Source organism: Acanthamoeba castellanii, assembly GCF_000313135.1.
Source record: "Acanthamoeba castellanii str. Neff unplaced genomic scaffold scf7180000084777, whole genome shotgun sequence".
NCBI classification, from domain to species: domain Eukaryota; phylum Discosea; order Longamoebia; family Acanthamoebidae; genus Acanthamoeba; species Acanthamoeba castellanii.
The window spans coordinates 793125-820804 of NW_004457712.1; the positions used below are offsets into that span (position 1 = coordinate 793125).

The 27680-nt window shown below is 58.2% G+C and overlaps 9 protein-coding genes and 1 pseudogene across 9 annotated transcripts in view; 7 read left to right on the forward strand and 3 right to left on the reverse strand.

The window, feature by feature from the left end:
* ACA1_291640 (RNA recognition motifdomain containing protein) overlaps nt 1-2874 on the forward strand; it is a gene marked incomplete at both ends in the record, with an annotated part of 4631 nt that extends 1757 nt beyond the window's left edge. The window contains 8 exons of the mRNA XM_004368054.1: nt 132-497; nt 588-848; nt 955-1143; nt 1237-1631; nt 1724-1906; nt 1994-2140; nt 2337-2501; nt 2797-2874. Of these exons, the coding sequence (XP_004368111.1) occupies nt 132-497; nt 588-848; nt 955-1143; nt 1237-1631; nt 1724-1906; nt 1994-2140; nt 2337-2501; nt 2797-2874 (1784 nt within the window). The remainder of the gene's footprint in view (nt 1-131; nt 498-587; nt 849-954; nt 1144-1236; nt 1632-1723; nt 1907-1993; nt 2141-2336; nt 2502-2796) is intronic.
* Nucleotides 2875-3839: 965 nt separating this feature from the next.
* On the forward strand, nt 3840-4651 carry ACA1_291650 (ribosomal protein L24e, putative; the record flags this gene model as incomplete). The annotated part of the gene is made up of 4 exons (XM_004368055.1): nt 3840-3920; nt 4034-4147; nt 4222-4358; nt 4495-4651. 4 exons carry the CDS (start codon nt 3840-3842, stop codon nt 4649-4651), a joined length of 489 nt encoding a protein of 162 aa, XP_004368112.1.
* Nucleotides 4652-4922: 271 nt separating this feature from the next.
* ACA1_291660 (ABC2 type transporter superfamily protein) lies at nt 4923-8685 on the reverse strand (the record flags this gene model as incomplete). Its single annotated transcript, XM_004368056.1, has 15 exons — nt 4923-5117; nt 5348-5509; nt 5614-5714; nt 5818-5909; nt 6010-6151; nt 6266-6345; nt 6433-6486; nt 6579-6718; nt 6855-7175; nt 7259-7318; nt 7453-7590; nt 7672-7755; nt 7838-7953; nt 8062-8112; nt 8208-8685. 15 exons carry the CDS (start codon nt 8683-8685, stop codon nt 4923-4925), a joined length of 2214 nt encoding a protein of 737 aa, XP_004368113.1.
* Nucleotides 8686-9221: 536 nt separating this feature from the next.
* On the reverse strand, nt 9222-10811 carry ACA1_291670 (ATPase, AAA domain containing protein; the record flags this gene model as incomplete). Its single annotated transcript, XM_004368057.1, has 1 exon — nt 9222-10811. One exon carries the CDS (start codon nt 10809-10811, stop codon nt 9222-9224), a length of 1590 nt encoding a protein of 529 aa, XP_004368114.1.
* Nucleotides 10812-11488: 677 nt separating this feature from the next.
* Nucleotides 11489-13627, forward strand: ACA1_291680 (annotated as a pseudogene).
* A 211-nt stretch (nt 13628-13838) lies between these two features.
* On the forward strand, nt 13839-17888 carry ACA1_291690 (Nop14 family protein; the record flags this gene model as incomplete). Its single annotated transcript, XM_004368058.1, has 13 exons — nt 13839-14015; nt 14127-14261; nt 14396-14522; nt 14643-15019; nt 15105-15224; nt 15370-15843; nt 15951-16064; nt 16148-16343; nt 16425-16511; nt 16595-16716; nt 16787-17097; nt 17204-17500; nt 17609-17888. 13 exons carry the CDS (start codon nt 13839-13841, stop codon nt 17886-17888), a joined length of 2817 nt encoding a protein of 938 aa, XP_004368115.1.
* Nucleotides 17889-18208: 320 nt separating this feature from the next.
* ACA1_291700 (uncharacterized protein) lies at nt 18209-20182 on the forward strand (the record flags this gene model as incomplete). The annotated part of the gene is made up of 6 exons (XM_004368059.1): nt 18209-18503; nt 18814-18964; nt 19059-19107; nt 19232-19468; nt 19595-19823; nt 19911-20182. The coding sequence occupies 6 exons, from the start codon at nt 18209-18211 to the stop codon at nt 20180-20182; spliced, it is 1233 nt and encodes a 410-aa protein (XP_004368116.1).
* A 58-nt stretch (nt 20183-20240) lies between these two features.
* ACA1_291710 (zinc metalloproteinase STE24, putative) lies at nt 20241-22507 on the reverse strand (the record flags this gene model as incomplete). Its single annotated transcript, XM_004368060.1, has 10 exons — nt 20241-20523; nt 20600-20685; nt 20757-20872; nt 20958-21079; nt 21194-21328; nt 21440-21515; nt 21620-21753; nt 21832-21941; nt 22021-22167; nt 22304-22507. 10 exons carry the CDS (start codon nt 22505-22507, stop codon nt 20241-20243), a joined length of 1413 nt encoding a protein of 470 aa, XP_004368117.1.
* Nucleotides 22508-23651: 1144 nt separating this feature from the next.
* ACA1_291720 (uncharacterized protein) lies at nt 23652-24218 on the forward strand (the record flags this gene model as incomplete). The annotated part of the gene is made up of 3 exons (XM_004368061.1): nt 23652-23814; nt 23924-24029; nt 24119-24218. 3 exons carry the CDS (start codon nt 23652-23654, stop codon nt 24216-24218), a joined length of 369 nt encoding a protein of 122 aa, XP_004368118.1.
* A 111-nt stretch (nt 24219-24329) lies between these two features.
* On the forward strand, nt 24330-27649 carry ACA1_291730 (uncharacterized protein; the record flags this gene model as incomplete). The annotated part of the gene is made up of 11 exons (XM_004368062.1): nt 24330-24426; nt 24506-24636; nt 24692-24817; nt 25130-25318; nt 25382-25472; nt 25550-25632; nt 25761-25833; nt 26144-26406; nt 26553-26860; nt 26954-27048; nt 27225-27649. 11 exons carry the CDS (start codon nt 24330-24332, stop codon nt 27647-27649), a joined length of 1881 nt encoding a protein of 626 aa, XP_004368119.1.
* Between the last annotated feature and the right edge of the window lie 31 nt (nt 27650-27680).

Sequence of the window (27680 nt, forward strand, 5' to 3'; positions counted from 1 at the left end):
ACCACCCACCACCCACCACCCACCACCCACCACCCACCACCCACCACCCACCACCCACCACCCACCACCCACCACCCACCACCCACCACCCACCACACCGTCATCGCTCACTATGGTGATGGTGGTGGCAGGCGGGGTGAGGAAGAACGCGCAGTTCATGCACCACGGCCACACGGGCGTGGGCAGTCCGGGTCTGGGCCTCGGCCCGCAGCAGTCGCAGCACCTGCTGGCCCTGCCCAGCGGGCGACCGGGCATGGAGGGTCTCGCGGAGGTGGGCGGCGTCGACGGACCCGACTCGTCGCAGCCGGCGCGCGGCCGGTCGACCTCCCTCCCGGCCTTCCCCGTGGCCGCCTCGACCACCACCGCGCCGGAGAACGCCGGCGAGGAAGCCTGGGTCTACCACTTCCCGCCCATCGGCTCGCTCCACTCCATGGGGCCGCTCCACCCTCCGCCCGGCATCTACGCCAAGCGCTCCTCACCGCCCATCCCGCTCGGAGGTAGGGACATTCACCGCACGACACACGCCTCGACACGACACAACACGACACACAGCACGCCGCTAACGTATTGACATGAATAACGACCAGGCGAGCCGATGTGGAATCCCAACAATGGGATGACGAATCCGGGGATGGCGGGTGGCCAGCTGCCCAACGGCGCGGACCCGGGTCCCTACCCGCCGAACGGGATGCCGCGATACTACGGCGCGCTGCCGCCCATGTACCAGCTCCAGCAGCGGTTCATTCCGGCGCCGGCGCCCGGTTCGTCGTGGCGTCCCAACACCGCCAACCCGGCCACCTCCCTCCCACCACAGCGCCAGCCTTCGGCCTACCTTGCCGAGAACCGCAGTACGTCGTCGCCCTGTGTGTCGTCGCCTGTGTGTTGGTCGTGTCGTGTCGTTCGTGATCTAATGCCTCGCTGTGATGCGTGTGTTGATCGTCGACGACGATGCAGTGCCGGCGATGGGTGGAATGGGGCCGGGCGCGATGAACGGCATGAACCCGATGGGCGCCCACGTCCCGATGAACGGCGCGCTGTTGCCCGGCATGCCGCAATCCGCCGGACAGAACCCGCACGCGCACCAGCACCAGGTGCACCCTCACCCGCACCCGCACGTCCAGTCTGTCAGCCCCGTCACGCCCGGTAGGCCACCATACAATTAATTATAATTAATGACTTTATCATTCATTTGCTGACCCATTTACTTTATTATTACTTTATTATTTCTGCTCGCAGGTGCGTCGTTGTCCGCTCAGCCGGCCGGGCCGCCCATCCTCTCGCCGCCCACACTGACGATCGCGACGGTGGCGAGCTCGGTGGCGCCGTCAGCAAGCGGCAGCCTCTCGTCGCCGCAGGCCCAGATGGCCGCTGCCCACCAGGGCCTGGCGCCGCCCAACAAGCAGCAGCCACAGCCGCCGCAGCAGTCGGGCATGCTGGTGCCGCGGGGTCCTCGCGAGCGGGGCATCACGTACCCGCCCGTGGGCGTGAAGAAGGCCATGTCCCCAGCCGCCCTGCCCACGCCCCTCTCCTACCGCAACGCCGCCAGTCAGGCCTCGTCGGGCGTCGCCTCCGACTCCAATAATGGTGCCGGGCGCAAGGTCGGACGCGCTCGCTCCGACTCCATCGACGAGGTGCGCACCGCACACACGCATGACACACACAACGCACGCACACGGGGCCTCGCGTGCTTATATTATGCTGCGTGTTTGTGCGTCGTGAGCAGAAGGACGGTGATGCGTCGCAGTTCTCGCTGGACATTCAGAAGGTCAACGACGGGCGTGAGAGGCGGACCACGCTCATGATCAAGAACATCCCCAACAAGTACTCCCAGAAAATGCTCCTGGCCGCCGTCGACGAGCACCACCGGGGCAAATACGACTTCTTCTACCTCCCCATTGACTTCAAGGTAATCGTCACCCTCTCGTGCGCTTCACTCTCTCGGCGCTGACTCGCCTGGCTACCACACGCACACACCGCACACGACACACGATAGAACAAATGCAACGTGGGGTATGCGTTCATCAACTTCATCGATTGCCTGTCGATCGTGCCCTTCTACGACGAGTTCCACGGCAAGAAATGGGAGAAGTTCAACAGCGAGAAGGTGTGCGCCATCACCTACGCACGCATTCAGGGAAAGGTACCGACCACGTCCATGGGACCTCAAACCGACCCACACCCACACACCACCCACACACCACCCACACCACCCACACACCACCCACACACCACCCACACACCACCCACACACCACCTCCTTCGTCGTCGTCTGACTTTGTACCAACGCACACAACCCAACACAAAACCATCAGAATTCCCTGATCGGGCACTTCCAGAACAGCAGTCTGATGTGCGAAGACCGCAAGTGCCGTCCCATCATTTTCCACAGCGAGGGACCGCACCAGGGCGAACAGGAACCGTTCCCCGTCGGCAACAACATTCGCATGCGACGCAAGGACAACGAGCGCGGCAAAGTGAACAAAGACAACGACCACAACAAGGTACCTTCCTGACGCCTTACCACCCAAGCCCACAAAACACGCACACACGACACACACACGCACACGCACACGGTCGAGAGCACGCTCGGGCCACTCACATTCGTGTATTGCTCGACTTCTCGCGTCACAGAGCTGAGCGGTGCATGCATGCTCATCACCGTGTCATCAACGGCTATCTGCATAATCCGGTCAGCCATTTTGACTCCCTCTTCCTCTTCTACCACTACAACCACCACCACCACCATCCTCACCATCACCAGTACATCGTCATCATCTTCCTCCTCCTCATCTTCAGCATTCTTCATCTACAATTCTCGATCTCGACTCCGATCCGACCTCCATCATCATCTTCCTCGATTTTGGCTTCTTGTAGAGTCGACGCTTTGGGACGCCCCACATCGTGCGGTGGAACACGGCGTCGCGACCTTCCGTAAAAATCACATCACCCGCTTTTCACGGAGGCGGATCTCGTCATCTTCATCTTCATCTCTTCTTCCTCTTCATCGTCATCATCTTCATCATCACCATCATCTTCCTCGCTATTCGCCCTCTCGGCACTCGACGTACCACCACCGAAGGACTGGGCCGAGGAGAGTCGAGAGAGGGGAGAGGAGCGCGAGGGGGGGCTGCCAATCGACGACACCCCGGGCCGCAACGTTTAGAATATTTCTACCATCTGCCGCGCGCGTGGCATCGCCCGTGTGTCGTCTTCGTCATCATTCCACCACCATCAGCTGCCACTCAAACGACGCAGCTCTGGCGCGCTCCCATTTTGCCCGAACGGCCCCCATCGGCTTCTCCTCCTTCTCTCCTTCGACCATCCCCTCTTCCACTTCGACGGCCGTCAACTGCCTCTCGTGCTCGCATCGATCGAGAGCGACCACGACCAACGACCACGCTCACGTCAGTGGCGACGGCGACGACCTTCCATTCTTTATTTATTCATCACAGGATCACCATCACTGCATCGCTACACCCACAACCTTCTTCATCGGTCCTTGGCTGTGCGTCAGCACGCACGGCCTGGGCGTTTTTTTCTTCCTCCCTTTTTTGTTTGTGTAAAGAGAAGATCACCACCACCACACCCCTCACCTCTGACAATACAAATAAAGTTGACACATAAGAACATGGCCTGCTTCCCTTGTGGTGAATAGATAAATAAACGAGAATTATGCGCTGGAATGAATGGAATTTCAGATAATAGGAGAATGCGAGGAATGTGCGGAAAGGGAAAAAGTGCGGAAGGCAATTCGAGAGCGGTCCTTTTCGCTTCGGCCTCTGGTGGTGTGAGATTCAAGAGGAGGACGGAAAGAGCATTAGAGAGCCGCACAGAGCAGCATGCGTATTGAGAAGTGCTGGTTTTGCGGTAGCCCCGTCTACCCCGGTCACGGTATCGCGTTCGTGCGAAATGATGCAAAGGTACCCCGCCCCATCATTCTACGGAGAATTTTCGTCGATTAATCAAAATCGATGACGATTGGAGTTTGATCGCCCTTGGGGCGCCTTGATTGCTCACCTCAATCTCTCTCCAGGTGTTCCGCTTTTGCCGATCTAAATGCCACAAGAACTTCAAGATGAAGCGCAACCCGCGAAAGCTCAGGTGGACGAAGGCCTTCAGGAGGGCTCACGGCAAGGAGATGGTGGTGGTGCGTACTTCTATCTTTCAAATCGGCCATCTTCACACATCATCCTCACCACCTTGGTTCGGTGGTGCGCACAGGATTCTACTCTCGAGTTCGAGAAGCGCCGCAACAGGCCCGTGAAGTACGATCGGGACCTCGTCAGACACACCCTGCAGGCCATGAAGCGGGTGGACGAGATCAAGGGCGCCAGAGAGAAGTCTTTCTACCGCCAGAGGTTCGTTCGAAGCTTCTTCCATTTCTTCTTCTCCTGCGCCCATTTCATCATTTGATTCCATTTCGATTTTCAATTCCGCCTGGCGCTACGTTTTCTGTATTATTTTATTAATCTTTTTCTTTCTTTTTGTGCACAGGATGAAGGAGGCGAAGACACAGGAGGCCAAGGCCAACCTGCGCGACCTCCAGAAGTACAAGCAGAACGTCATCAAGGTCCCCGCGTCGATCGTCAAGACGCCGACCAAGGTCAAGGTGCTCGCTGCTCCGGCCAAGATGGAAGTCACCGACAACTAGGGACCGTGGTAGCCACCAGAAAGCCCTTTCGATTGACTCTATCAGACGCGACCCCTCCGGATTCTCTTTGCTTGCTCGCTTCCTCTTCTTCTTCTCCTTCCCATTCTGTTCTACTTCTCTTCTCCTCCCTTCCCTCAACACTCTTGCTCTTGCTCTTGTACCTAAAAGAAGACGCCTCCGATCACACACCACACCATACGTCGCCCACTTTTCTCTGATGTACATTGGCGAACCGCGGTTGTTCACACCTTTCTCCTTTCTTCTTCTGCTTCTACCTCTTCTCCTTGTCGAGGAACTGGAGCGCGAGGAAGGCCACGACCAGGTAGAAGGCCGTCATGCCGCCGAGCACGCCCACGTCGAGCCACACGGAGAAGCCCTCCGTGGTCTGCGCGATGATCACCTCGCCGGGCACCCCGTTCACCACACGCCCGACAAACTCGTTGTACACCAGCGCCTCGAAGCCGTACTGTATGTAAACAAAGAAGAAAGAGTGAAGAAATGAGATGCGAACTGACGCGTGTACACCGCACGCACGCACGCACGCACGCACGCACGCACGCACGCACGCACGCACGCACGCACGCACGCACGCACGCACGCACGCACGCACGCACGTACACCGCACGCACGCACGCACGCACGCACGCACGCACGCACGCACGCACGCACAGAAATATAAACAGCACTGATGGATACCTTGATGAACGAGGCGTACTTGGCCGGCGCGTAGTAGGACGGGATGGAGTTGGTGTTGATGACGAACCCGGCGAAGATGAAGAACACGCCGAGGGTGAAGGCGAAGCCCACCTGGGCCACTTGCACGGTCCGGGTGAGGCCCGAGATGGCGAAAATCAGGGCCTGCGCCGTGTCGCCCCGGGCTGATCAGCTAGGCTCTCTCTCAAGCTCATGGCCACAGCAGCGTTCGCTCAAGGCATCACGTGCAACGCGTGTTGGCTACGTACCTCGGCACTCCAGGCGGCAAGTGTGATGACAAGAACGAAGAAGGCGAAGTAGTGCCACATGTCGCGCCGCAGGCCCACCATCCAATACACGATCGTACATTCTGTCCACCAGCCACCAGCCACCACCACGATTAGCATTTCCCCGTAGCTCTATGCATGGTACCCAGCATCGACGACTGGTTGGCAAGAGGTCGAGTCGAGTACCGATAGCAACGAGTACGGCGATGAAGGAAAAGGCGACGATGACCTTCGAAACGAAGTAGGACAGTGCCACGTACATCCCCGACGCCCTCTCCCTGCATCCGTGGTGATTAGTTGGTTGTTGGTTGTTCGCTCTCTTTCGCCGAGTGATGATCGTTGTGCTATGTCAAAGGTAAGAAGGTGGTCTACACGTACCGATGGAAGACGGCGTTCTGCTCCAGGTAGCTGGCCACGCTGCTGAACGAGGTGAAGGAGAGCATGGTGATGGTCATGTAGATCACCCCGAGACAATTCTGCACGTAGAGGTGGTCCTCCTCCAGCTGGAACCACAGAGACCCTACGAACACGTTTCATAATGGTTAACAATTATTATCCAAAATAAGAAAAATATAGTAATAAACAAAAATAGTAATAAATGTAAATAAATGAATAAGAATGGAACGAAGGGTACCCATGACGAAGCCCATGGCCACCTGCACCAAGAGGCGCGAGTAGAACAGGTCCGGGTGGCGTCGCAGGTACAGAAGCTCCCTGCAATCCGCCCAACCGCCGGCCGTCAGTTTCTTTGTACACTTGAGAGTGGGCAAGCAGCGATTACCTCAAAATCAGAATCCACACCTGCGCGATGATCGAGACTCCAACGCTGTCTGGCTTGATCGCGTTTTCCTTCTTCTGCGCGGCGCCATAGATGGAGAGACGATGATGAGCGAGCGAGCGCGCGCGGTGAAGGAAAATGTGCGGGCAAGCAAGTAGGAGGTCGGTACGTAGTATTCTTGCGGCCGGCCGCGCGTTCGGCTCCGAGGTCCTTGGTCACGGCCTGGTACCAGGTCGACTGCTTGTACTGGAAGGCCAGCTCCGAGGTCGACGGAAACATCGCGTCAGCCTCGGTGCGCTCCTCCGACGACTGTTGCCCCCACCAACTCGGTTAACACGACACACACGACACACACGACACACACGACACACACGACACACACGACACACACGACACACACGACACACACGACACACGACACACACACGGAAGAAGGAAGACGCACGACATCGTTGATGCTTTCGCTTCCGATCATGGGTGATCGGGGAGTGACAATGGAGACCTCGGTGCTGGTGTGATCGCCCTGCTCGAGCGCCTCCTGACGCCGCGCGTGGAAGGCGATGTCGAGGATGAACTCGGCCGGGTTGGACATGGGCGGCGGCCGGATGCCCAGGCCGGAGAAGTAGTCCACCGCCTTGTCGGCCTTGCCAAAGTAGATCACGCGGCCCTGACTCAGAAGCAGCAGCTTATCGAAGGCGTTGAACATGTGCGACGACGGCTGGTGGATCGTGCACAGCACCGTGCGCTGGCCCCGCGTGGCCAAGCTCTGCACAAACACATTTAAAGGTTATTTTTAATCTCTATCTCTGCGCTCTAAAGAAATAAAGCACACGTGAGGCGGGCGCGCACCTTGAGGAGCTGCACCAGGTCGGTGGCGCCGTTGCTGTCCAGGCCCGACGTGGGTTCGTCCTGTGTGACACATCGCACACGCACAACATCGTACACGCACGCAACACCCAAGGCAAGGCGAACGTCAGGCGACCGACGAATGAGTCCAACTGCACGGCCAGGGAAGCGAAAATAGGGTGAAGTGCAGTGAGTACCAGGAAGAGCAGGGACGGCGAAGAAACGAGCTCGATGGCGATGGCCACGCGCTTGAGTTCGCCGCCGGAGATGCTGCGGCTCGATGACCCACCCACCCGCGAGTCGGCGATGTGCGTCAGCCGCAACTCGGCCATCACCTGCAGCAGCACTGGCGTCAGCTACTCGCCAGCACTACTGTGTCGTGTGTCGTGTGTCGTGTGTCACAGCGCTTCGCGTACCCGGTCCACGCGCTGCTCCTTCTCGGCCCGTGTCATTTTAGAGGGCAGCTTCAACCGCGCGGCGTAGGAGATGGTCTCCCTCACCTGCGTCGTGGTGGGCGTACGGGTGAGTTGTGCGGGGGGGGGAGGTTGACAGATCTTGCATGTAGAAGGATTGAAAATGTACGGTGAGGGTCTCGAGCATGATGTTGTCCTGCATGACGTAGCCCGACACGCGGCGGAAGAAGGCCTGCCGCTTGGCCACCGGCTCGCCATTCAGGTTCACCTCGCCGCTCAGGCGTCCTACACCAGCAACCTCCTTCGTTAATCAACAGAAAAAGCAAAATAAAACAGGGAAAACAAACAAAAACTGCCAAACAAGTCGTCGTGGCTTGTTGCAACAAGGCGTACCCTTCATCCCGCGGCATGCCAGCACGTCGATGAGGGTAGTCTTGCCCGCACCTGCGATGGGCCGACAGTGAGCTCGGTCGGCCAAGTCAGGAAAGCTCCAAAAATGGTGCAGTCATTTTTTTGTCGACTGAAGGCGGGAAGGGTACCTGAGGCACCCATGATGGCGCACAGCTCGCCGGGGTAGACGATGCCCTCCACCCCACGCAGCAGCTTCTTCATCCCATCTTCTTCCTCCTGCGCCGCCTCATCGTCGGCGATGAGCGTGTCTTGTTCGTCTGGCTCGCCGGTCAGTCCCTCCTCCGCGTCTCGCAGACCCAGCTCTTCGGCGTCGGCGTAGGTCGAGTTTCGTCGCTTCCGGCGTCGGCGCTGGTGGGCTGGTACACCACCCTGGCTTGCTGACGTGGCCGACGTCTTGAATGGGAGCCAGCTCTGCCACCCGCCTGCCGACGTCGAGGCAGGTTGTGGAATGGCGTAGTGAAGGTTCTCCCAGCTGAGGGTGACCCTGGGGAAGGGTCTGCTGTGGTCCGGCTCGGTGTTGTTGTTGGTGGTGGCTTGGACCGGGAGATGGAGGGTCGGCACGTGTAGTGCCCTCTGGCTCCACTCTTCGGCGCTCGCGGTTTGCATCTCAACCTTCTTGTTCAAGGCAAACGTACGAGTGGTGGTGAGGAGTTGTGGTGTGTGTGTGGTCTGTCTGGTCCTTGTGTGTAGTGTGGTAGAGTCGGCCGGTATGTTCGTTCTGGTTGTGGGAGTGAGTTCGAGAGAAATGTTTCGCCAAAGAGCCGGTTGTACAGGTTCTGCACGCAAGTTTAGCTGAACGAGTGATTGGTGGATGCTGGAGGTGCATCGAGGCCGATCACAGGCCGCAAATAGAGTGACCGTTGGTTCGACGGTGAGCCTAGTGCAAGTCATTTCATCACTCCGAGTTTAGAAACAGGTACCTAAAGTCGGCAAGCCGTGAGACGGAGCTCGCGCGTATTCCGCTGATTGGTCCATTTAGCAGTGGCTCGGGTGAGCGTGGTCCTGATGGACTTTCCGCCAAAGATAGGGCAATGCTAAAGATAAAGATAGGGACTAGCACAATTGCGTACAACAAGGTAATTCTTGGAAGTGAACATCGATTTTAACCAGGTAATATTGTGAGAAATTACAAGGAAAGCTGGTCACGCTGCGCTGATGGCAGCTGTGGTAACGTAATCTTCACAGTTCTCCTTGGGTGGTGGTTCGACGCCTTTCTCCTTGTATGTGGCGCTGTCCTTGCTCTTGGTTTCCTCCTTCTTGGTGGTTTCTTCCTTGTTGGCTTGCAGGCCGTCGTTGCGGTCTGCAGCCTTCTTGTTCTTGTGTCGGGCGGCCTGCTTAGCGCGATCCAGCTCGGCCTCGACGAACCGCTCCACGTTGTCGATCGCTGCCTGCGGGTCGAGCTTGTGTCGCAGCAGGAAGCCCTGCAGGCTGGCCATCGACAGCCGCTCCTCGGGCACCAGCTTCGCGAACTGCCGCGCCAGCTGGTCCACCTCCGCCAGGCGCCGCTTGCCGTCGTCTTCGTTCTTCTTGTCGTCTTCGCTGTCGTCGTCGCGTTCGTTCTTCTGGGCCTCCCACGGGTGGTAAAAGTAGGCGAACAGGCGGCGCACTTGGTCCCGGCGGGCCAGTCCCACGTAGATCGCCATGTCCACGCGGCCCGGCCGGGTGAGCGCCGGGTCGAGCAGCTCGCGGTGGTTGGTGGTCATCAGCACCAGCGAGCCCTCGAACGCCACGGCACCGTCGAGCGCGTTGAGCAGGCCGCTGAAGGTGACCTTGTTCTTGCTGTGCGACTGGTCGACGTTCTTCGTGCGCTGGATGAAGGCGGCGTCGATGTCCTCGAGCAGGAGGATGCTGCCCTTGGGCATCTTGCGCATGAACTCCTGGAGCGAGTCGTCGTCGAGGCTCGCGCTGGCCAGGCTGCACACGCACAGGTTGAGGCCCAGCTCGCCGGCCAGAGCCGTGGCGAAGCTGCTCTTGCCGCAGCCGGGCTCGCCGTAGAGCATGTAGCCGCGCCGGTGCGGAATGCCGCGCCGCTTGTACCACTCGCCCATGGCCAGGAACTCGCGCACGTCGGCCACCAGCTCCTCGACCACGCCCTCGGGGAAGTGCACCGACGCGATGGCGCGTCGCTCGACAGCCATCAGCTTGCGCCAGCTGCCGACCGGGTAGCAGTTGAGCTGCGGCTGGAAGAGCACCACCTTGCCCATCTCATCGCCCAGCGCAAAGGCAATGGCGTCGGCAGCGAGGTCCTTGAGCACCTGCGGGTCGCGACCGAAGGTCTGCAGCTTGATGGTCTCCTTCAGCTCGAGCCTGTTGTTCCCGCTGTTCTCCTTGACTACTCGCCGCACGGTGATCCACCGCTCGCGGTAGCGCAGGAAGTGCTGGCCAGGCGCAGGGCCGAAGTGGAGCTGGGGCTTGGTGGCAGCCTCGGCGCCGTTCCAGCGGTCTTGGCGGTTGTCGCGCGTGGTGAGCATGCTCAGGTCGCGTCCGTTGGCGCGCTCGGTCTGGTGAGCGAGCCACTTCATGATCCACGCGAAGGCCTCGTCCTCCTTGCGCACCTCGAGCGACACGACGAACTCGCGCCAGAACCGGTCCCACAGCCACTGGGCAGCCCGGCTCACGTAGGCCGCGACCATTCCCACCAGGACGAGCATGAGACCGCCAGAGAAGGCGTCGTTATCCGCCAGCGCGCCGATCCGACCGCGGAGGTACGCGCCCGCCAGTTGTTCGGCCATCGAGTGCAGTGGTTAGACTGTGTGTATACAGGTAAATGGTGGTTCGTTGACGGGGTGTGGTGACTTTAAAAAGGAACCTGGGCAAGAAAATACCTGGCCTTGTCGGGGCCAAGTGGGTGGTTCGGGGTTCGCTGAATTGGGACCTGCCCGCTGCCTGCTCCTTGGTATCGGGGAACTGGGAATTGATGCATCAACTTGCCATCAGTACTGTCCTTGAAGACTCATGTATCACTCGGCCGACTGTCCGGCATCACCCTCCACCAAGGTCGCAATGCGCCGATTCGGATCCATTGTGTTAATACCCAAAAAAGGAAAGTGGCAACTTGACATGGTGGTGGTTCGAGTCCCGCTCTGTCCCGAAATGGAAACGAAATAAAGCCAATAATATTCTACACGCTCATCTAATCGGAACAGATGATGGAATCGGGAAGGAGCGCGGCAGGGACGCCTCTGCAGAGGGTGCGTCTCCAATTCCATACCCCGGACTTCGATCTGGGGCCGCTGCAGAGGACCTGGCTGTTGGTGCCGCCATCTGCCCGGGAGGTAAACGATCTCGCCTGGCTCATTTGCGATAAATTCAAACTCAAAAAGCAATGGCAAGAAGGTGCCGCCCCACTCTCCTATCTCTCCGTTTGCACAACCGCTATACTGACTGGTATTCAGGAATCCTGCTCGAGATGGAGAGATTTGCACTTCCGCTCACTGATCCAATCGAGATTTTGAGAGACAACGACACCATCACGTACATCTTTTTGCACAAGTGTTCCCTTCCCTAAAGCCTTCTGATCGCTGCTTGGTGTTTCTTATTCTTATCGCCGTAGGGTCCGTAAGAAGAAGGGAGCGACGCTCAAGCGTAGAAGGGACCACCAGCCCCTTCCCTTAGTACACGTACGTCGTTCAACGACATGTTCACAACCTTGCCAAGCTTTGTTGCACCGTTGCTTGCCTGATCTCACACTCTGTCGCCGCACACGCACCACCGCACACGTTCGCACAGAACCTGGACGGTGAGGCGAATGGACACAGTAAGTCGCCGGAGAAGACGAAGCGGAGGAAGGACGGCACGGAGGTCGACGGAGCACAGCCGCCACGCAAGCATAAGACGGCCGAGAATAAGGAGAACGAGAGGGACCAAAAGGCGAAGGCGAAGGCGAAGGAGAACGAAACAGAGAAGAAAAAGAACAAAGAGAAGGAGAACGAAAAGAAAGCGGAGAAGGAGAAGGAGAAGGAGGAAGAGATAAAGAAAAAGACGGAAGAAAGAAAGAGGAGGAGGAGGAAGAAGAAAGCTCAAGCTCGGAGGACGAGAGCTCCAGTTCGGAGGACGAGTCGTCGTCATCCTCGTCGTCCAGCTCCTCCGACGAAGACTCGAGCTCCGACGAAGACCAGGCAAAGGCCAAGGAGCCCGAACAGCCGGCCAAGCCCCAGCAGCAGCAGCAGAATGCCGGCAGGCCGCAAGCGCAGCCGGGCACACCGGCGAAGGGCCACGTGCGCTTCGGCCCAGATGGTGGCGCCCAGCACGCAACCCCGCCACCGCCGGCACCGCACCAGCCACCACACCAACCCTCGCCAGACCAGTTTCGATGGGTACGCACTCACGCTCGCCGCCGCACGCACCACCGCACACGCTCACGCTCCGCAAACAGAACCAGGGGCGCGGCCGAGGGAGAGGCGTACCATCACCAAGCGGTGGTCCGTTTCCACCTCCGTCGCATATGATGGGTCGCGGACGGGGCCGCGGCTTTGGCGGGTTCGACCCGGCGGCCGGGCGAGGAGGCAGCGGGCGCGGGGCCTGGGGGCCGCCCAACAACGGCGGATACCTACCCCAGCCCCCGTACCCAACTCCGCCCTATGGTGCGCCGTACGACGCTCACCAAGCACCAGGTGCGTTTCTTGTGGGTCGTGCCATCGTGTTGTGTCGTTGGTCGTGCCGTGCGTGTCCTGCGGTTTGAGTCTGACGCATACACACTGCGTAGGGCTGCTTCCATCTCCGGATCGGCCAGCTCCGCAGGCGTGGGGCAGCGACATTGCCTACGCCGCGGGCTTTGCGTCGCAGCCGTCCGGGGTCCAGTCACCCTTCACTCCAGCCACCGGCCACCAGCCCCAGCAGCACGGTGGTGGTCACAACGGAGACCTACGCTACGGCCAGCAGCAGCAGCAGCAGCAGCACGAGGCCACGCCGCCGCCGATCGTCACGTATTCGTCTTCGCTTGATTGGAAGAAGAACACCCACCCGTCGTACGCGCCACCGCCGCCGCTCGAGCCGCCCAAGGACTACTCCCGCTGCCCGCCCTTCCCAGCCTCCGACCGTAAGCCGCGAGTGCGTACCCCCGGCCTCTCTCTGTGCGCGTGTGGCGTGTGGCGTGTGCGGTCGTGCGTGTGTCGTATGCCGTGTCACTCCCCTCAGCTCTCCTTAGTTGGTCACCAAAGCTGATGTCTTGGGTGATGTCACCATTGTCGCAGCGCGGGGACGTTATCGCGTACCAGATATTGGAGATGAAGGACGGCGGGCCGTCCTACTCGGCACACAAGGTTCGTACACGTGTGGTGTCGTGTTGTGCTTTGTTTTATTGCCATCGGTGCGATTGGTTGGTTGCAATAGAGCTCATCAGCTGGTAAATATGGTGGTGTAGGAAGCGACGGTAGAGTTGTACGACGCGGGGACGTCGATGGTGTGTGTGCGCGCCAAGAACCTCTCGTCGGTGCCGCTCGACGGATCCTACGTGGCTTCGGAGGAGGACCGTGCGGCCCTCTTCGAGAGCTCCGTCAACCTGGCCTGGGACCAGCTGGCCGACGTAAGGCTGTTGTCCTCTTCATGATGACGTCGCCCGACGAGAAAGGAAAGAAATAAAAGAAAAAGAAAATGGGTGCCCAGCGCTGGTCGGCACAAAACAAAAAGATAAAAGAAAAAGCGCAGAACGACGGAAAATGCTGTTATTCGATTTTTTGGATTTATTTTTCGCAATCGCCGGCATTTCCGATTGTGGCCGGGCATCAAGAAGAGATCTAAGAGAGCAAGCCCGAACAAAGATGGGAAAAGCAAAGGGAGGAAAGAAGCGCCCTCTGTCGAGCGCGCCCAAGAAGGCCGAGCCGAAGATCAATCCCTTCGAGCGGAAGATTGTGAGACCGAAATTCTCGGTGCTGGGCCGCAATCTCAAGGAGACCGAGAAGACGGCAGGCCAATCGCGTCAGGTGGCAACCGAATCGGTACGGTTGCGCCTCAAATCTCCTCAAATCGTCCAGACATCTCCATTCAATTTCATCCGCAATTTTCTTCCATCTGCGATTAATGCTGTTTTTTTGTTCAATCATGTGCAGCGTAAGTCGACCCTGCTGAAGGAGTACGAGCAGCTGGGCAAGGCCAACAAGTTCGTGGATCAGCGTATCGGTGAGAAGGACAAGTCGCTCTCGCGCGAGGACAAGGCTCTCCAGCGTTTCCAGAAGGAGCGACAGGTGCGGCACTCCTCACCGCTACTCGCGTCATCTTCTTCTCCTTCGTTTCCTTTGTAGAGCCTCGTTTCCATTCCATGTGGCAGCTTCACCCACCTTCTTCTTCTTTTCTTCCTCTACTTGCTTCTTGCCTGCAGGCCCGCTTCAAGAAGAGCGATGTGTTCAACCTCGAGGAAGAGGAGCTTACGCACATGGGCACCTCGCTCTCCAAGATGGACGACTTTGGCGAAGACTTCAAGGACTCCTCCGACGACGAGGAGGGCGGTAACCACTTCTTCTTTCTTCTTCGTTCTTCATCTCTTCTACACCACGTTCTTCTTCTTCTTCTTCATGTTCGTCTTCTACATCGACTCACCGAGTGGTGTGGTTGTGGTGACCTGGCAGGCCACCTGGACGCCGACACGGTCAACTCGCTGCACTTTGGCGGCTTCGAGTCGGACAAGCAGGACGAGGCCGACGGCAAGCGGAAGAGCAAGCGCGAGGTCATGTCGGAGCTGATCGCCAAGAGCAAGTTCTACAAGGCCGAGCGACAAAAGGAGAAGCTCGAGGTCGAGGAGCTCACGGACAAGCTCGACGACGCGTGGCGCGGGCTGCTCAAGCAGGGCGCCTTCGCGGGCATGGTGCGGAACAACCGGCGGGAGGACCCCGTCGACCTCCTCATGAAGAGCCTCGAGCGGGCCAAGAAGGGCGACAAGGGCCTCCAGGTCGCCACATCTGCCGCCGAAGCCTTCGACAGCATGCAGGACGATAACGAAAACAAGGTACCACTCACGACACGACACGACACGCGCCATCGCACACTCTGGCTTGAAGAAAAATGCTAACGTCGCGTTGTGGCACGCACAGGACGACTTCAACATGCTCTTCCGTGAGCTGGCGTTCGAGATGAAGGGCAAGGCCACGGACCGACTCAAGACGCCCGAGGAGATCGCCAAGGAGGAGAAGGAGCGGCTGGAGCAGCTCGAGGTACCTCTCGTCACCACCACCACCACCACCATCATCAGCCCCACCAGCATTACCATTTCCACCACGCGCGTCTTGTCGTGTCTTGGCCGTCAAGACGTGGTCGATGCCAGGCTCATCACTCACCTTTTACCGTTCTCGTGTGTAGCGTGAGCGACTGCGCCGCATGCAGGGCGACGTGAGCGAAGACGAGAGCGAGGATCAGGAGGAGGAAGGAGAAGAGGAGGACGAAGAGGGCGAAGAGGGAGAAGAGGGAGAGGAGGAGGTGGACGGCGAGGAGGAGGATGAAGATGACGATGAAGAAGACGAGGAGGCAGAGAACGCCAAGGAAGCGGAAGCTGAAGACGACGATGAGGACGAGGACGGCGAAGCGGAGGAAGACGCGGCGAGCACGGGCAAGAAGCGCAAGCACGCGATCGATGACGAGGAGGACTACTTCCTCGAGCCCCAGCTAGACGACGACCTCGGCGGCGGCGGCAGCGACGACGAGGACGACGATGAAGATGACGGCGAGGGCGATGACGGCAAGAGGAAAAAGAAGAGCAAGAAGGCGGCCCTGCCCGTGTTCGGGCAGAACATCGAGGATCTGCCCTTCACCTTCGAAATGCCCGAGAACCACAAGGTACCCATTCCCCTCTTTTTCCCTATCCGTGTCGTGTGCGTGTCGTGCGTGTCGTGTCGTGTCGTGTCTGGGCGCGTGCTTATGGACGGCGATTGCGTGCGTTGCAGGCGTTTTTGCACATCGTCAAAGACAGGGACAGCACCCAGCTCGACGTGGTGGTGCACCGTATGCGCGTGTGCCACGACCTCGCCCTCTCGGCCGACAACAGGGCCAAGATCGAGGTACTTTATTACGTTATTTGAAACGCACACGCGTGATCACAGCTGCGCATAGCTTACATTCCATTGGTTGCCACCGACCGCAGCGTCTCGTGGGGATTCTCTACGATCACTTTGCGCACGTGGGCAAGGCCGACAAGGTCGACATGCCGGCGCTGGACGTGCTCACCAAGCACCTGTTCCAGCTCGCGCAGACCATGCCCGACCCCTCGGCCCGCGCCGCCCGTGAGCGTCTCACCGCCATGCAGCAGGCCCTCTACACGCGCCTCACCACCGTTCAGCGTACGCTCCCATCTCCCTGTGTGCGTGTGCGGTGGCGTGTGCGGTACGTGCTGATGAGGTGTTGGTTCGTCATGACGGCAGTGAGTGGTCGCAAGGGAACGTGGCCGTGGCCCGGCGTGGAGGAGCTGCTCTTCCTCAAGCTGGTCTCCGTCATCTTCCCCACCACCGGTGCGTCTCTTCAAATGCAAATAATAAAAATAATAATAATAATAACTGTTGGCTCACGATCCGGCTTTGCCCTCCGACGACAGATTTCCAGCACACGGTGACGACGCCCGCGGTCCTGTTCATCGGCCAGGTGCTGTCCCAGTGCCCGCTGACCAACCCGCTCCACGCCGTGGTCGGCCTGTTCCTGGCCAACCTCGCCTTCCACGTACCACTACCACTCTTCTCACCCATCGCGCGCAGAGCCCGACTAATATGTGATGGCGGCGGTGGTGCAGTACTTGCAAGGCACGGGCCGGTTCATGCCGGAGGTGCTGTTCTTCATCAACGATCTGCTGTCGGTCGCGCTGCTCTCCAACATGCCCTCGGTGTCGGCCCTCGCCGAGACCGTGTCGTCGTTGGTGCGGGAGACCTCGACGGAGCCCTTCCTCCGTCTGGGCTCCTCCGGCGCGGCCAAGCGGCCCAACAAGAAGGCCAGGAAGTCCGTCGACAAAAACGAGGCCGCCGCTGCCGCCATTCCGCCCTTCAACTTTGTCGACATCTTCAGCAAGCTGCCCACCGACACCTACTTCAGCGAGGACACCTTCAAGTACGTGTACCATCTCTTTCGCTTTCTCTTTCTCTTTCGTTTTCGCTTTCGCTTTCGTTTTGTTGACCTTGTGTGGAATGAATGGCACATGCTTGTTATTGCGCAGGTTGCAAGTGCTGCAGACGAGCGCGCGGCTGGTGTCGCAGTTCTCGACGCACTACTTCCAGAACGCCGAGCTGCAGTCGTACCCGGAGATCATCTTCACGCCCTACGCCATCGTCGCCAAGCTGCTCCGCGCGGTGGCCGGGCGTCGCGTGCTGCCGGCGCAGCTCGAGGCCCAGCTGCAGGAGGTCAAGACCAAGCTGGGCACCGGCATCCAGCGCAAGGTCGACCAGCGGCTGCCCCTCAGGCAGAGGCGGAAGCCCGTACCCATCCGCATGCTCAACCCTCGCTTCAAGGACAAGTACGTCGTCGTGCTGTGTGTCGTGTGTGTCGTGTGTCGTGCTGTGCCGTGTGCGCGTGTCGTGTCGTGTCATGTGCGGTTGCTGACGTGTTGGGGGGGGGAGTGCAGCTTCAAGGTGGGGAGGGACAACGATCCGGACCGCGAGAGGGCCGAGAAGAAGAAGTTCGAGCGCATGTACAAGAAGGAGCTCAAGGGCGCCATGCGAGAGCTGCGCAAGGACACGGCCTTCCTGCAGACCGAGCGGGAGAAGAAGAAGAGGCTAGACACCCTCGAGCGACAGGAGAAGACCAAGCGCGTCATGAACATCCTCTCGACCCAGGAGGGCGACGTCAAGAAGATGGAGCGGATGAAGAACGCCAGCGTCCGCCACTCCAGCTCCGTCCTCTAATTCTCCTCCTTTTTACCATTTTTCTTTTTAAAACAATAAAAATAAGAAAGAAGACAACACCACAACAATGCTGGTTGACCTGACCTTTACATGTTGATAAGTTATGTGTATATGTGCATGTATGTGAAAATGTTGCAACAGAACGGACCAATGGGCACGCAGTGAGAAGGTCGGCCGCTTTTTCGGCACCGAAACGCCGCAGAGCCCAAGTGTGGAGATTAATCTCGTGGTTCTCGCGCAGCATACGACTGATCGGTCCATCGCCAACGACATCATCGCGGGAGTAGGCGAGACGAGCACGCCGCGGGCGTAGTGCGAGGATGGGATTCGAATTCTGTGAGGCCCATTTCTCGAAGGAGGAGACGAATCTCATCTCGCTCCTGGCCCTCATCTCGTCGACCATCTCCATGTTCGGCTCCTCGTACATGCTCCTCTCCTACTTCCTCTTCAGCACGAGGAAGAATCCGCTCTCCAAGCTTGTGGCGTGGCTGGCCTTTGCCGATTACCTCGTCTCCCTCAACAACATCATCAAGACCTCCATCATCTACGCCGATCCCGACTGGTACGTGTGGCCTCTGTGCGTCTCCATGCGCGTCTACTTCCAGCTCACTGCCGGTACCTCCCCTCTGTTTATTCTATTATTTAGGTGCAATAAAAAAATTATCTATAAACGATTAAATCAAATATCGACACTATTTATTTCTCTAAATGGGAATTAATTCCAGGTGCTACTTGTGGGTACACGACCTGCATTGCCTTCTTCCTCTGGCGTTCGCTCTGGTTTCACAAGACTCGTACGTTACAGCCCGCACACGCACATCGCACACATTGCACGCACAACACGACACACAACCGCACGCGCAGCACCGCACACAACGCGCGCACACACGGCAGCTGATGGTAGCGGTGACTGGGGGGGTTGCAGGGGTGCGACGATGGGAGTGGGCGCTGTTCCACGGCCTGAGCTGGGGCATCCCGCTCGTGTGCGTGGTGGGCCTGGTCTCGGGCGACCTCCTCACCCAATCGCCCAACCTCTACCTCTGCTTCCCCAAGAAGCCCTGGCACATCATCCTCTGGTACGACACACGACGCACGACACGACACGACACGACACACTCACATCGGTTGTGCGTGTCGTGTCACTTGTTTGCGTGTGCGTGTGCGGCGCAGGTTTGCACCAGTCCTGGCGTCCTTCGGTCTGAACCTGCTGTTCTACCTGGTAACTAACTTTTATTTTAGCTCTCTGATTTTAGCTATGCATTATTTATTTTTAAACAATATGATTATAGCTATATTAAGAAGAATATGTTATGTAAATGTGAATATGTTATGTAAAAATGCAGTTAATCATCTACCGCATACGGAAGATCAAGCGGGAGCAGAAGGCCTACCTGCACGCCACGCAGTACCACGAGGTGTCGACCAAGCTCTCCAAAGTGATCCTCCGCTTCTCCTTCTACCTGCTGGTCTTCTTCGTGTGCTGGGTGTTCGACGTCCTCACCTACGTCGTCGGCACCATCGACCCCTCGTGCGGCGCCATCATCTTCACCATCCTCTACTCCATCCTCCTCAACCTCCAGGTTCGTGTTGCGTGTGCGTGTTGCGTGTGCGTGTGCTGTGTGTGCGGTCGGTGTGTGTGTGTGTTGTTTTTTTTTTTTTTTTTTTGCTTACGGTGTGTGCGGTGGTGTGTGCGCACACGCGGGTAGGGCGGGCTGGACTTTTTGGTGTACGGGGTGACGAACGACAACATCTACAAGCGGTTCACGAGCCGGTCCACGGTGGTCCACTCCCTGTTCGAGTTCTGCCTGTCGCCGCTCCTCGTCTTCCCGGCCTTCCTGATCTACCTCCGCAAGGTGCTGCGCGCCCGCCGCTCCAAGGCCGCGCGGCAGCACCTCCAGCACATGCGCGACCCCAAACTCCACCACGGCTCCTTCCGTACGTGTCGCGTGTCGTGTCGTGCGTGCGGTGGTGTGTGTCGTGTCGTGTTGTGTTGTGTGTCTCATCGCACACGCACACACGTAGGGAGCGGCCGGTTGAGCAGCGTCGAGCTGGACAGCGCGCGGGAGAGCGGGGAGGACGAGGCGGGCCTGGAGGAGGACGACTTCGAGGAGGGCCACCGGGGCGTCCTCGCCGCCTTTGTGCGGGGCGGCGGCGGCGCCACGCCCGTCGCGCCCAGCCCGGCGGCGGCGGCAGCGGCAGCCGAGCAGACATCGCTCCTCCGCAGCCGACGAAAAGGCGAAGAAGGCGACGACGATCACATCAACATCAACATCAACCGAGAAAGTGGTCCATGAATGTTTTATCTGTACATCATAAATATCATCACCATCGACATCATTCCTTCATTCTCATTCACCTCTCCTTCTTGTTTTCTTCTTGGCCTTCTTGTCGAACCGTGGTTGAAGAAGAAGAAGATGAAGATGGTGATGATGAAGGTGGTGGTGGCTGTTGCTGGAGCTTGAGGTGCTGGATGTGGGCGAGGCGTTCGGCGAGGGACGGGTGGGAGTAGTGGTAGTGGGCGTACCACGGGTCCGGCATGAGGTTGGTGAGGTTGTTGGCGTGGATCTTGATCAGCGCGCTCTCCAGCTTCCGCATCCCGTTCGCCACCGCGTACTCGTCCGCCGCATACTCCATACTGTGCAACGACACACCACGATATATCAGCAACGCACGACACACGCGCACGACGCACGCACGACACGAACACGAACCTTCGGTTGACGTAGTTGGTGAGCCAGTGGCCGAGGTTGGCAAAGGCGGAGTAGATGTACGAGAACAGGACCAGCCCGATGCTCGCCTTTTGGAGTTCAACAAAGCGAATGCTGACGTCAGCAACTTTAGTGGAGTTTAAGGTGGCGGGTGACGCACGTCGACGGAGAGGAAGCCGAATGAGCGGTAGAATTGGGGCATCTTGACGATGTGCGCGAACAAGAAGATGAAGCAGCCCATACTGAACAGCTGCATAAACAGCATCTTGTACGTGTCTGCAAGACGCACAAACATCTCATTAAGCGGGTGTGTGCGGTGTGTGCGGTGTGTGCGATGTGTGGCGTGTGGTGCTGTGCGTACGGTAAAATTTGTGGTGTCCGATCTCGTGGGCGATGATGGCGCAGATCTCGGGCTCCTTGAGCTGCTTGATCAGCGAGTCGTACAGCACGATGCTCTTCGAGAACCTGAACCCGACCAGGAATCTGCGTGCCCCACCCGACATAGAGCATTAAGGAATGCACACATTTGTGGAATGCATTCCTCACCACATTCCACACACATTCCACACCACCATGGTGGGGCTGGAGGGTGCGTACGCGTTGGAGTGGACGGTGGAGCGGTACTCCTGCTTGTACTTCTCGACGACGAGAATGTTGGCGAGCGGGAAGTTGAGCTTCCGGGTGAGCTTCTCGATCTCGGTCTTGAGCGGACCCTCGGGCAGCGGCTTGTAGCTACAAGGAGTGTGTCGCAGAGCTCAAAGTCAGCGTGCGTGCGTGCGTGCGGGTGTGCTTGTGTGTGTGTGTGCTTGTGTGTGTGTGTGGTGTGGTGCGTGTCGCACGCACTTGTCAAAGGCCGGAGCGATGAGATGGTAGATGTCGGTAAAGAAGATAGCCAGGATTGCCACGTAGACGCAGCTGTCTGTGACCATGACACGCGATGCGTGAGTGTGCGGTATCACGCGTGGCGTGTGCGCCGTGTGTCGTGTGTGCGTGTGCGGTTAACATGTGTAAGGGGGATCGTACAGAGCCAGTAGTAGGGCAGGTCCCAGCTGAGGAGCACGAGATAGGCCGAGAGGAGCGGAATACCAAAGAGAAGCGACAGCACAAACATCTTCATCTGCTCCCAGAACCACAGGTCCAGGATCGAGGCGGCGCTCCTGCAGGAGAGGCCATTGAGCAATCCTGCGTGCGATCTGCCACCCACACACGCACACGCACACGACGCTGCTACGGACCTCATCTCAAAGTGGGTGTCGACGCAGAGGATGCGGAAGAGGTGGAACGGGACACGCACGAGCGAGCTCGCCAGCGAGACCAGGATGATGAACACCATGCCGCGCGTTACCTGCACGCACGAGGCCCTGCGTGAGTGTTGTGTGTCGTGCTACGTGTTACGTGTCGTGTTGTGTGGTCGTGTGCGGTACCCGGTACTCGATACCGAAGCCCAGCCCGTCGAGCAGGTCCCGCGAGAGCGTCCAGAACCCGACGAGCAGATGGGATGACAGTACCAGGCACTCGGCGATGAACTCCATCGTCGCCTCCATCCGGTTGTAGATGTGCCGCATGATGCCCTGCGCGTAGCGGACCAAGAATCGAAACAATTTAAACTTATGCATGATCGGATTTGTGTAGTATCAAGAGGACATGCATCGGATGGAGGTGGCATACCCAGGCGTTGCGTTTCTTCATGCGGGGCTGATCGATCACCACCCATTCGCGTAGCACGGGCGGCATGCGGCGTTCTGCGCTGAGCAGGTGCCGAATTTGGCGCAGATCGAGGTAGCTCTCCCAAAAGAAGAAGAAGGCGCTGCTGCCCAACGCCATGTAGTACCAGGGCACCGCACGCAGGATCGCAGCGAGCCACCAGAACCCCTCGCCCTCGTCCACCCCCAACGCCGCCGAGGCGTTCATCTTTTTTTTTAAAAAAATGCAATAACATAACAGAAAACGTTTTATTGTGTTCATTTGAGTTCTTTGCATTCTTTACCGTTGGTGTTTTGGCGCGAAAAGTGAAACAGGGCAGTTGGAGTTGAAGATGAAGGTGCAAGAGCGATCGACGGCAGCAAGATGTCGAAAGAGGAAGTGATAGTGATGGAGAAGAAGGTGGAGCAGAAGAAAAAGTTGCCTCTAGCACCGTTGATCAGCTCATCTCCAACGGCCCTGAGATCGCCGGTTGGGGTGAAGACCTACTCGAGAAAGAGGAAGGTGGGCGGGTCGAGCTGTCTCTCATCAGATTCTACAACAACTTCTCCGTCGGCCTCACCCTTGCCCGAAGGGAGGAGCGGACGGTCGAAGTGGCTGGACATTCTCGAATCGCTGGCTAGCGAGGAGGATAGCGCGAAACCGAAGCAGGATGAAGAGCAGACGAAACAAGAGCCCTGCACCACCAGCGATTCTCCCTCATCCACAAACAAGAAGCGAAAGGCGGTCCAGATGCAGCTCCAGTTCTGTTCCTCATCGTCATCTCCTCTACGGTCTCCATCGAAAATGCGAGGCCCACGACTCGCTGCCGACTCGAGTCCAGGAGGAGCCAAATCGAGGAAGAGGAACAGGAAGGAGACGGCGAGCAGCGGGGCGAGGCAGATGTATCTCGATCTCGGCCAAGAGCGGTTCGATTGGGTGACTTGTGGCGTGTGCGAGATGACCTACGCGCCGGGCGTGCCCACCGACGAGAAGACGCACAACACCTTCCACCAGCGATTCCTCAAGATGCAATCCTCTGCCGCCTCTTTGGGAAGCATTCCATCAGCCATCTAGGCACGTTCTTGTACAAACACACATGCCTCTCAATCAATCAATTATTTCCTATTTTTAATCAATTAATCTTATTTTGATATCTTCTGCGGAACGGCGGAACTGGGACTTTTCGGCGAGGGCGAGGGGAAGGTGGCGGGCGAGATGGCCGGCAGCCGGCGGCAGGGCTGCCGTTATGAGGGTTGAGATGATGACGATGCTCGCCTTTGCCAGCCTGAATAGAATAGTGAATAGCAGACCAGAGAGAACATAAACGCGAACAACACAACACCAACAGAAGACAGGAGACATGGGAGCAGAGATGACCAAGTGGCTGATAGACTCCAAGGTGGAGGACATACACAAGAAAATGCCCTGGAGGGATGGAGACGACGACGGGAGGAAGGAGCAGCAACAGGCCGACTCCGTCGTGGACGACCTCGGACAAATGTTCGGCTCGCGCCCGGAGGAGGAAGTAGAACAAGGTACTCTTCTAGACGTCTACATGTGGCCATTCGCCCGACTGTTGTACTCGCTACATCACCCCCCCCCCCGGCTCTTCTTCCTCTTCTCTTCTTCCTCTGCTGACCTCAGTCACAGAGCGAAAGGAGACAGAGGCGGCCCTCAAGAAGTCGCGCAAGGTGGCGGCCTCGCTACGAAGCAAGTACAAGCTAGGAAGTGGCGAGGGCCAGCCCAAAACGTAAGCCACAACTATGTCAAGTCCACGCTTGCGCACTGCCTCGATACAGGCAGCTGACTTGATGATATGGTGATGTTACACGTGTGCAGGGAAGACCAAAGGCAGGAGGAGAAGAGGAAGACCCAGGAGAAGCTGGAGCAGAGCCGCAGCATGCGCGACAAGATGCGATCCAAGTACCAGAGAGGCTGATGCTATGCGTCAACCAACGCCAGTTCATGAGTGCGGTGCACAAGAAAAACAAATAAAAACAATAAAAAAACGAATAAAAACAATAAAAAACAAATTTTAAACATGGAAGAGATGTTGGAGGAGCTGCTGGTGGAGGTGCTTTCCTTCCTGGAGCCTGTGGACCTGCTGCACCTGGCCGCTGTTGACGCCCGCCTGCACCGCGTTGCAGGTACCCTTTGTCTGAACCGCGTAGAGACAATCTCTATTCTTATCATTAATGATAAGATTCATCTCTACTGGATTCAAAGGGGACGAGTGTCTGTGGGCGCAGCTTGGGCGTGGTCATGTGGTGTTGGCGGGAAGCGGAGCCCTGCTACCGCGTTGCCTGCTGTACGACCGCATCGGTCAGCTGGCGGCCCGCCGCGCTCCTTCGCGCGAGGTTCGTGCACCTCGGCCCACAACACACCAACGTGCTAACTACTACTAACGGGCAGGAGAAGGAGGAGCCTAGGCACTACTGCCGAGTCTGCGAGAGGCGGTGCTGGCTGGCCGCACCGCCGCCACCGCCGCACGAGATGGCCGCCCTCTGCGCTGGCGCTCTGTATGACTTGCGCCTCTGGGTGGGTGCTGCACACCATAATCTGCGGCGTCATCATCGGGCCAACGATGTGTGATCACAGAGGTGGCTGACCTGTCTCGCTTGTGGTGCAGGTTGGCGAACGGTGGCAACAGCAGAGCACGCATTTGTTCCTTTCTTCGCTCAGCCGGCCCGACCCGCACGCTGTCGTCCACCTGTGTCGTGACCAGGTATGGACATATGTGAACAAATACGTGTACCGTGCAGTGTGCCCTTTATGTATATTCATAATATATACATCAATGTGTGATGCAGTGTGCCAGTCTAATCGACCGCCCTCTCTCTGATGTTACAGACCAAAGCGGACCTGCTGGCCCTGATCGAGTATCAGTGCTATGTGATGCTCGACTCGGTAGATGAACAGCCGGACACGCTCGAGGGGTCGCCCCTGCGCAAAGCGCAGGCCGTACCGCTGTACTTTGCCCAGCCCATCAGGTGCCAGACCTCCGACGCACAACTGGCCATCGACCTCCAGCTCTCGCTCGTACGTTGTTATTGCCATCTCGTTATTGTGTGGTGTGTGCGTACACTTACGTGAGACCCGCAGACACACGACAAGCTGTCGTTGGACAAGATTGTCGAATCCTTATATCCCTGTCTCACAGCGGAGGCAGGGCAGACCGTCAGCGAGAAGCCCGGTATATACATACACACCCACAACGGCTGGTCGCTCGTTCAAGAAAACGCATTCACACCACGTTTTGGTTTCTTGTAGGCGGGCTGCTCACACTCATGACTCCGCCCGTTCAAGGCCCGACTTCCGCTCCGCAGGCCCGACCACGATTCGTTGCACGGCAGGTTCGCAACCAACCAAGCACCGTTGGGCTCAACAACACATGCCCATCGGTAACCAACACTCACCACTCACACACACACAACACAACACACGACCACACACACACGACACACTGCACAACTCGCTGCAGGGTAACTCCTGGCGACTGTTCTCGACGCTCGACAAGCGGCTTCACAACCTGCGATCTTCGGCCAAGGGGCTTGGTACACTACCCCCCCCCTCCGCTCCGCTACTTCACAAGTTGTGTTTACACGGCGGTCTTACGCCACCGACACACACACACATCAGGCCTTGGCACCCCCAACCAATTCCAGTCATTCTTGGCTCTCGAATGACACCTGCCGGGCCATATCTTTTTTGTTACCCGGTGCGTGTGCTTACGAAAGCCCTTCCCTGGGCACAGTGACAGGACCCAACAAACAAGAAGGAAGAAGAAGGAGAGCGACAACACAACACAGATGGACGCGTCAACACAACAAAGAGCCAAGGCAAAATGGTTGGCGCTGAGCGTAGGGCTCACGCTGGGCGTCCTCTTCATCTGCTCCGATTTTTTCTTCTTGCGGGACCACTCTCGCACCTGCGGCAGAGAAGAAGCAGATCTCCGCACCTTCGCTCGCTCCATCACCACCACCACGGCCGCCGCCGCCGCGGGCCAAAGGCGGGTGGTGCACGCCTCGGCCGCCTATCCGCTCGACCAGGCCCGCACCTCTTCGTGCCGGTTGGACCCGGCCCTTCGCCAGGTGCTCGTCATCCGCACCTGCGGCCCCCTCACCCCCGTACGCCCCCCCCCTCCACCAACCTTTGGATCTCTCTCCGACCCGGACCCTTTCGTGTACTTGCGATCGCTGATTGGCGGCCTGATTAAATTTTGAACACAAAAATTTTAAAAATGTTGTAGGGACTGCGTGCGTCGTACGCCAAGTACGCGAGGGAGCTGAGGGCCTCGCCCCACTACGACCTGTGGCTCCTCTATGACATCGGCACCGAGGTACCACCAAACCTAACGGCCGACAATGAGGTGCTGGCCGAGTACTACGAGCTGCAGCGGGAGTACCCCGGGCTGGGCCTGTTCCTCTACAACGCCAGCGACGTCAAGGCGCTCCTCCCGACTGCGGCCTACATCCAGAAGGACGCGACGCCCAACTTTTGGTTCCACGACGCGTCGCTCTTCCTCTGGTCCATCACCTGCCGCCCTGACCTCTGGCGCACCCCACCACTTCCGCCAAGCAGGTTCATTTATTTTATTCCTCTCTCTATATATATATTATATATTTATGTGTTTGTGTCCTTAACGTACATGTTCACTATTTTGCACGTGATCAGGGAGAGCGAGCTGTATATTTGGACAGTCGAGCACGATGCCATCTACTTTGGTGACGTGTCTATGTTCCTCGACGAGCACAACACCAACACTGCAGGTTTATCTCTCACTACAAACACTCTTCTGCCTGCGGCGGTGTGTGTGTGGGTGGTGTGCGTGTGTGTGTGCGGTGTGCGTGCGTGTGTGCGTGTGTGGTGTGTGGTGTGCGTGTGTGCGTGTGCGTGGCGTGCTGTGCTGTGTGTTACTGATCGGTTGCGCCGCGCGTGCATCCAGACTACATTGCCGACTATTCTCCGCTGAGGCCAGATTGGTATCACTGGAAGCAAAGCACGTGGCGGCCGCCCTACGACAAGGCCGTCTTCAAGAAGCAGCACGTCGAGCGCCACTCGACCGCGCTGCTGCGCTACCTGTACAGCATCACGCTGCTCGACGTGGTGGCCTACGGCGAGATCTTCGCGTCGACCGTGTGCGCCCTGCAGCCGCACTGGTGCGTGATGGCGCCGCTCGAGCGGCGGTTCATCGGGCCGGCCTATGATTGGAACGCCTTCCTCACCGACGACCAGGTGGCCGCCATGTGGGCCGACCCGGCCCAGCAGGGCAAATGGAACCACGCCGTGCTGTCGCGCAAGAGCCGCAAGTGCAGGTCCTCTCTCAAAGAGCTCAAAAACGCACCCTCCCCCTCACCACAACCAAAATGAATGTAGAATGTAAATAAACCGGTAATTAACT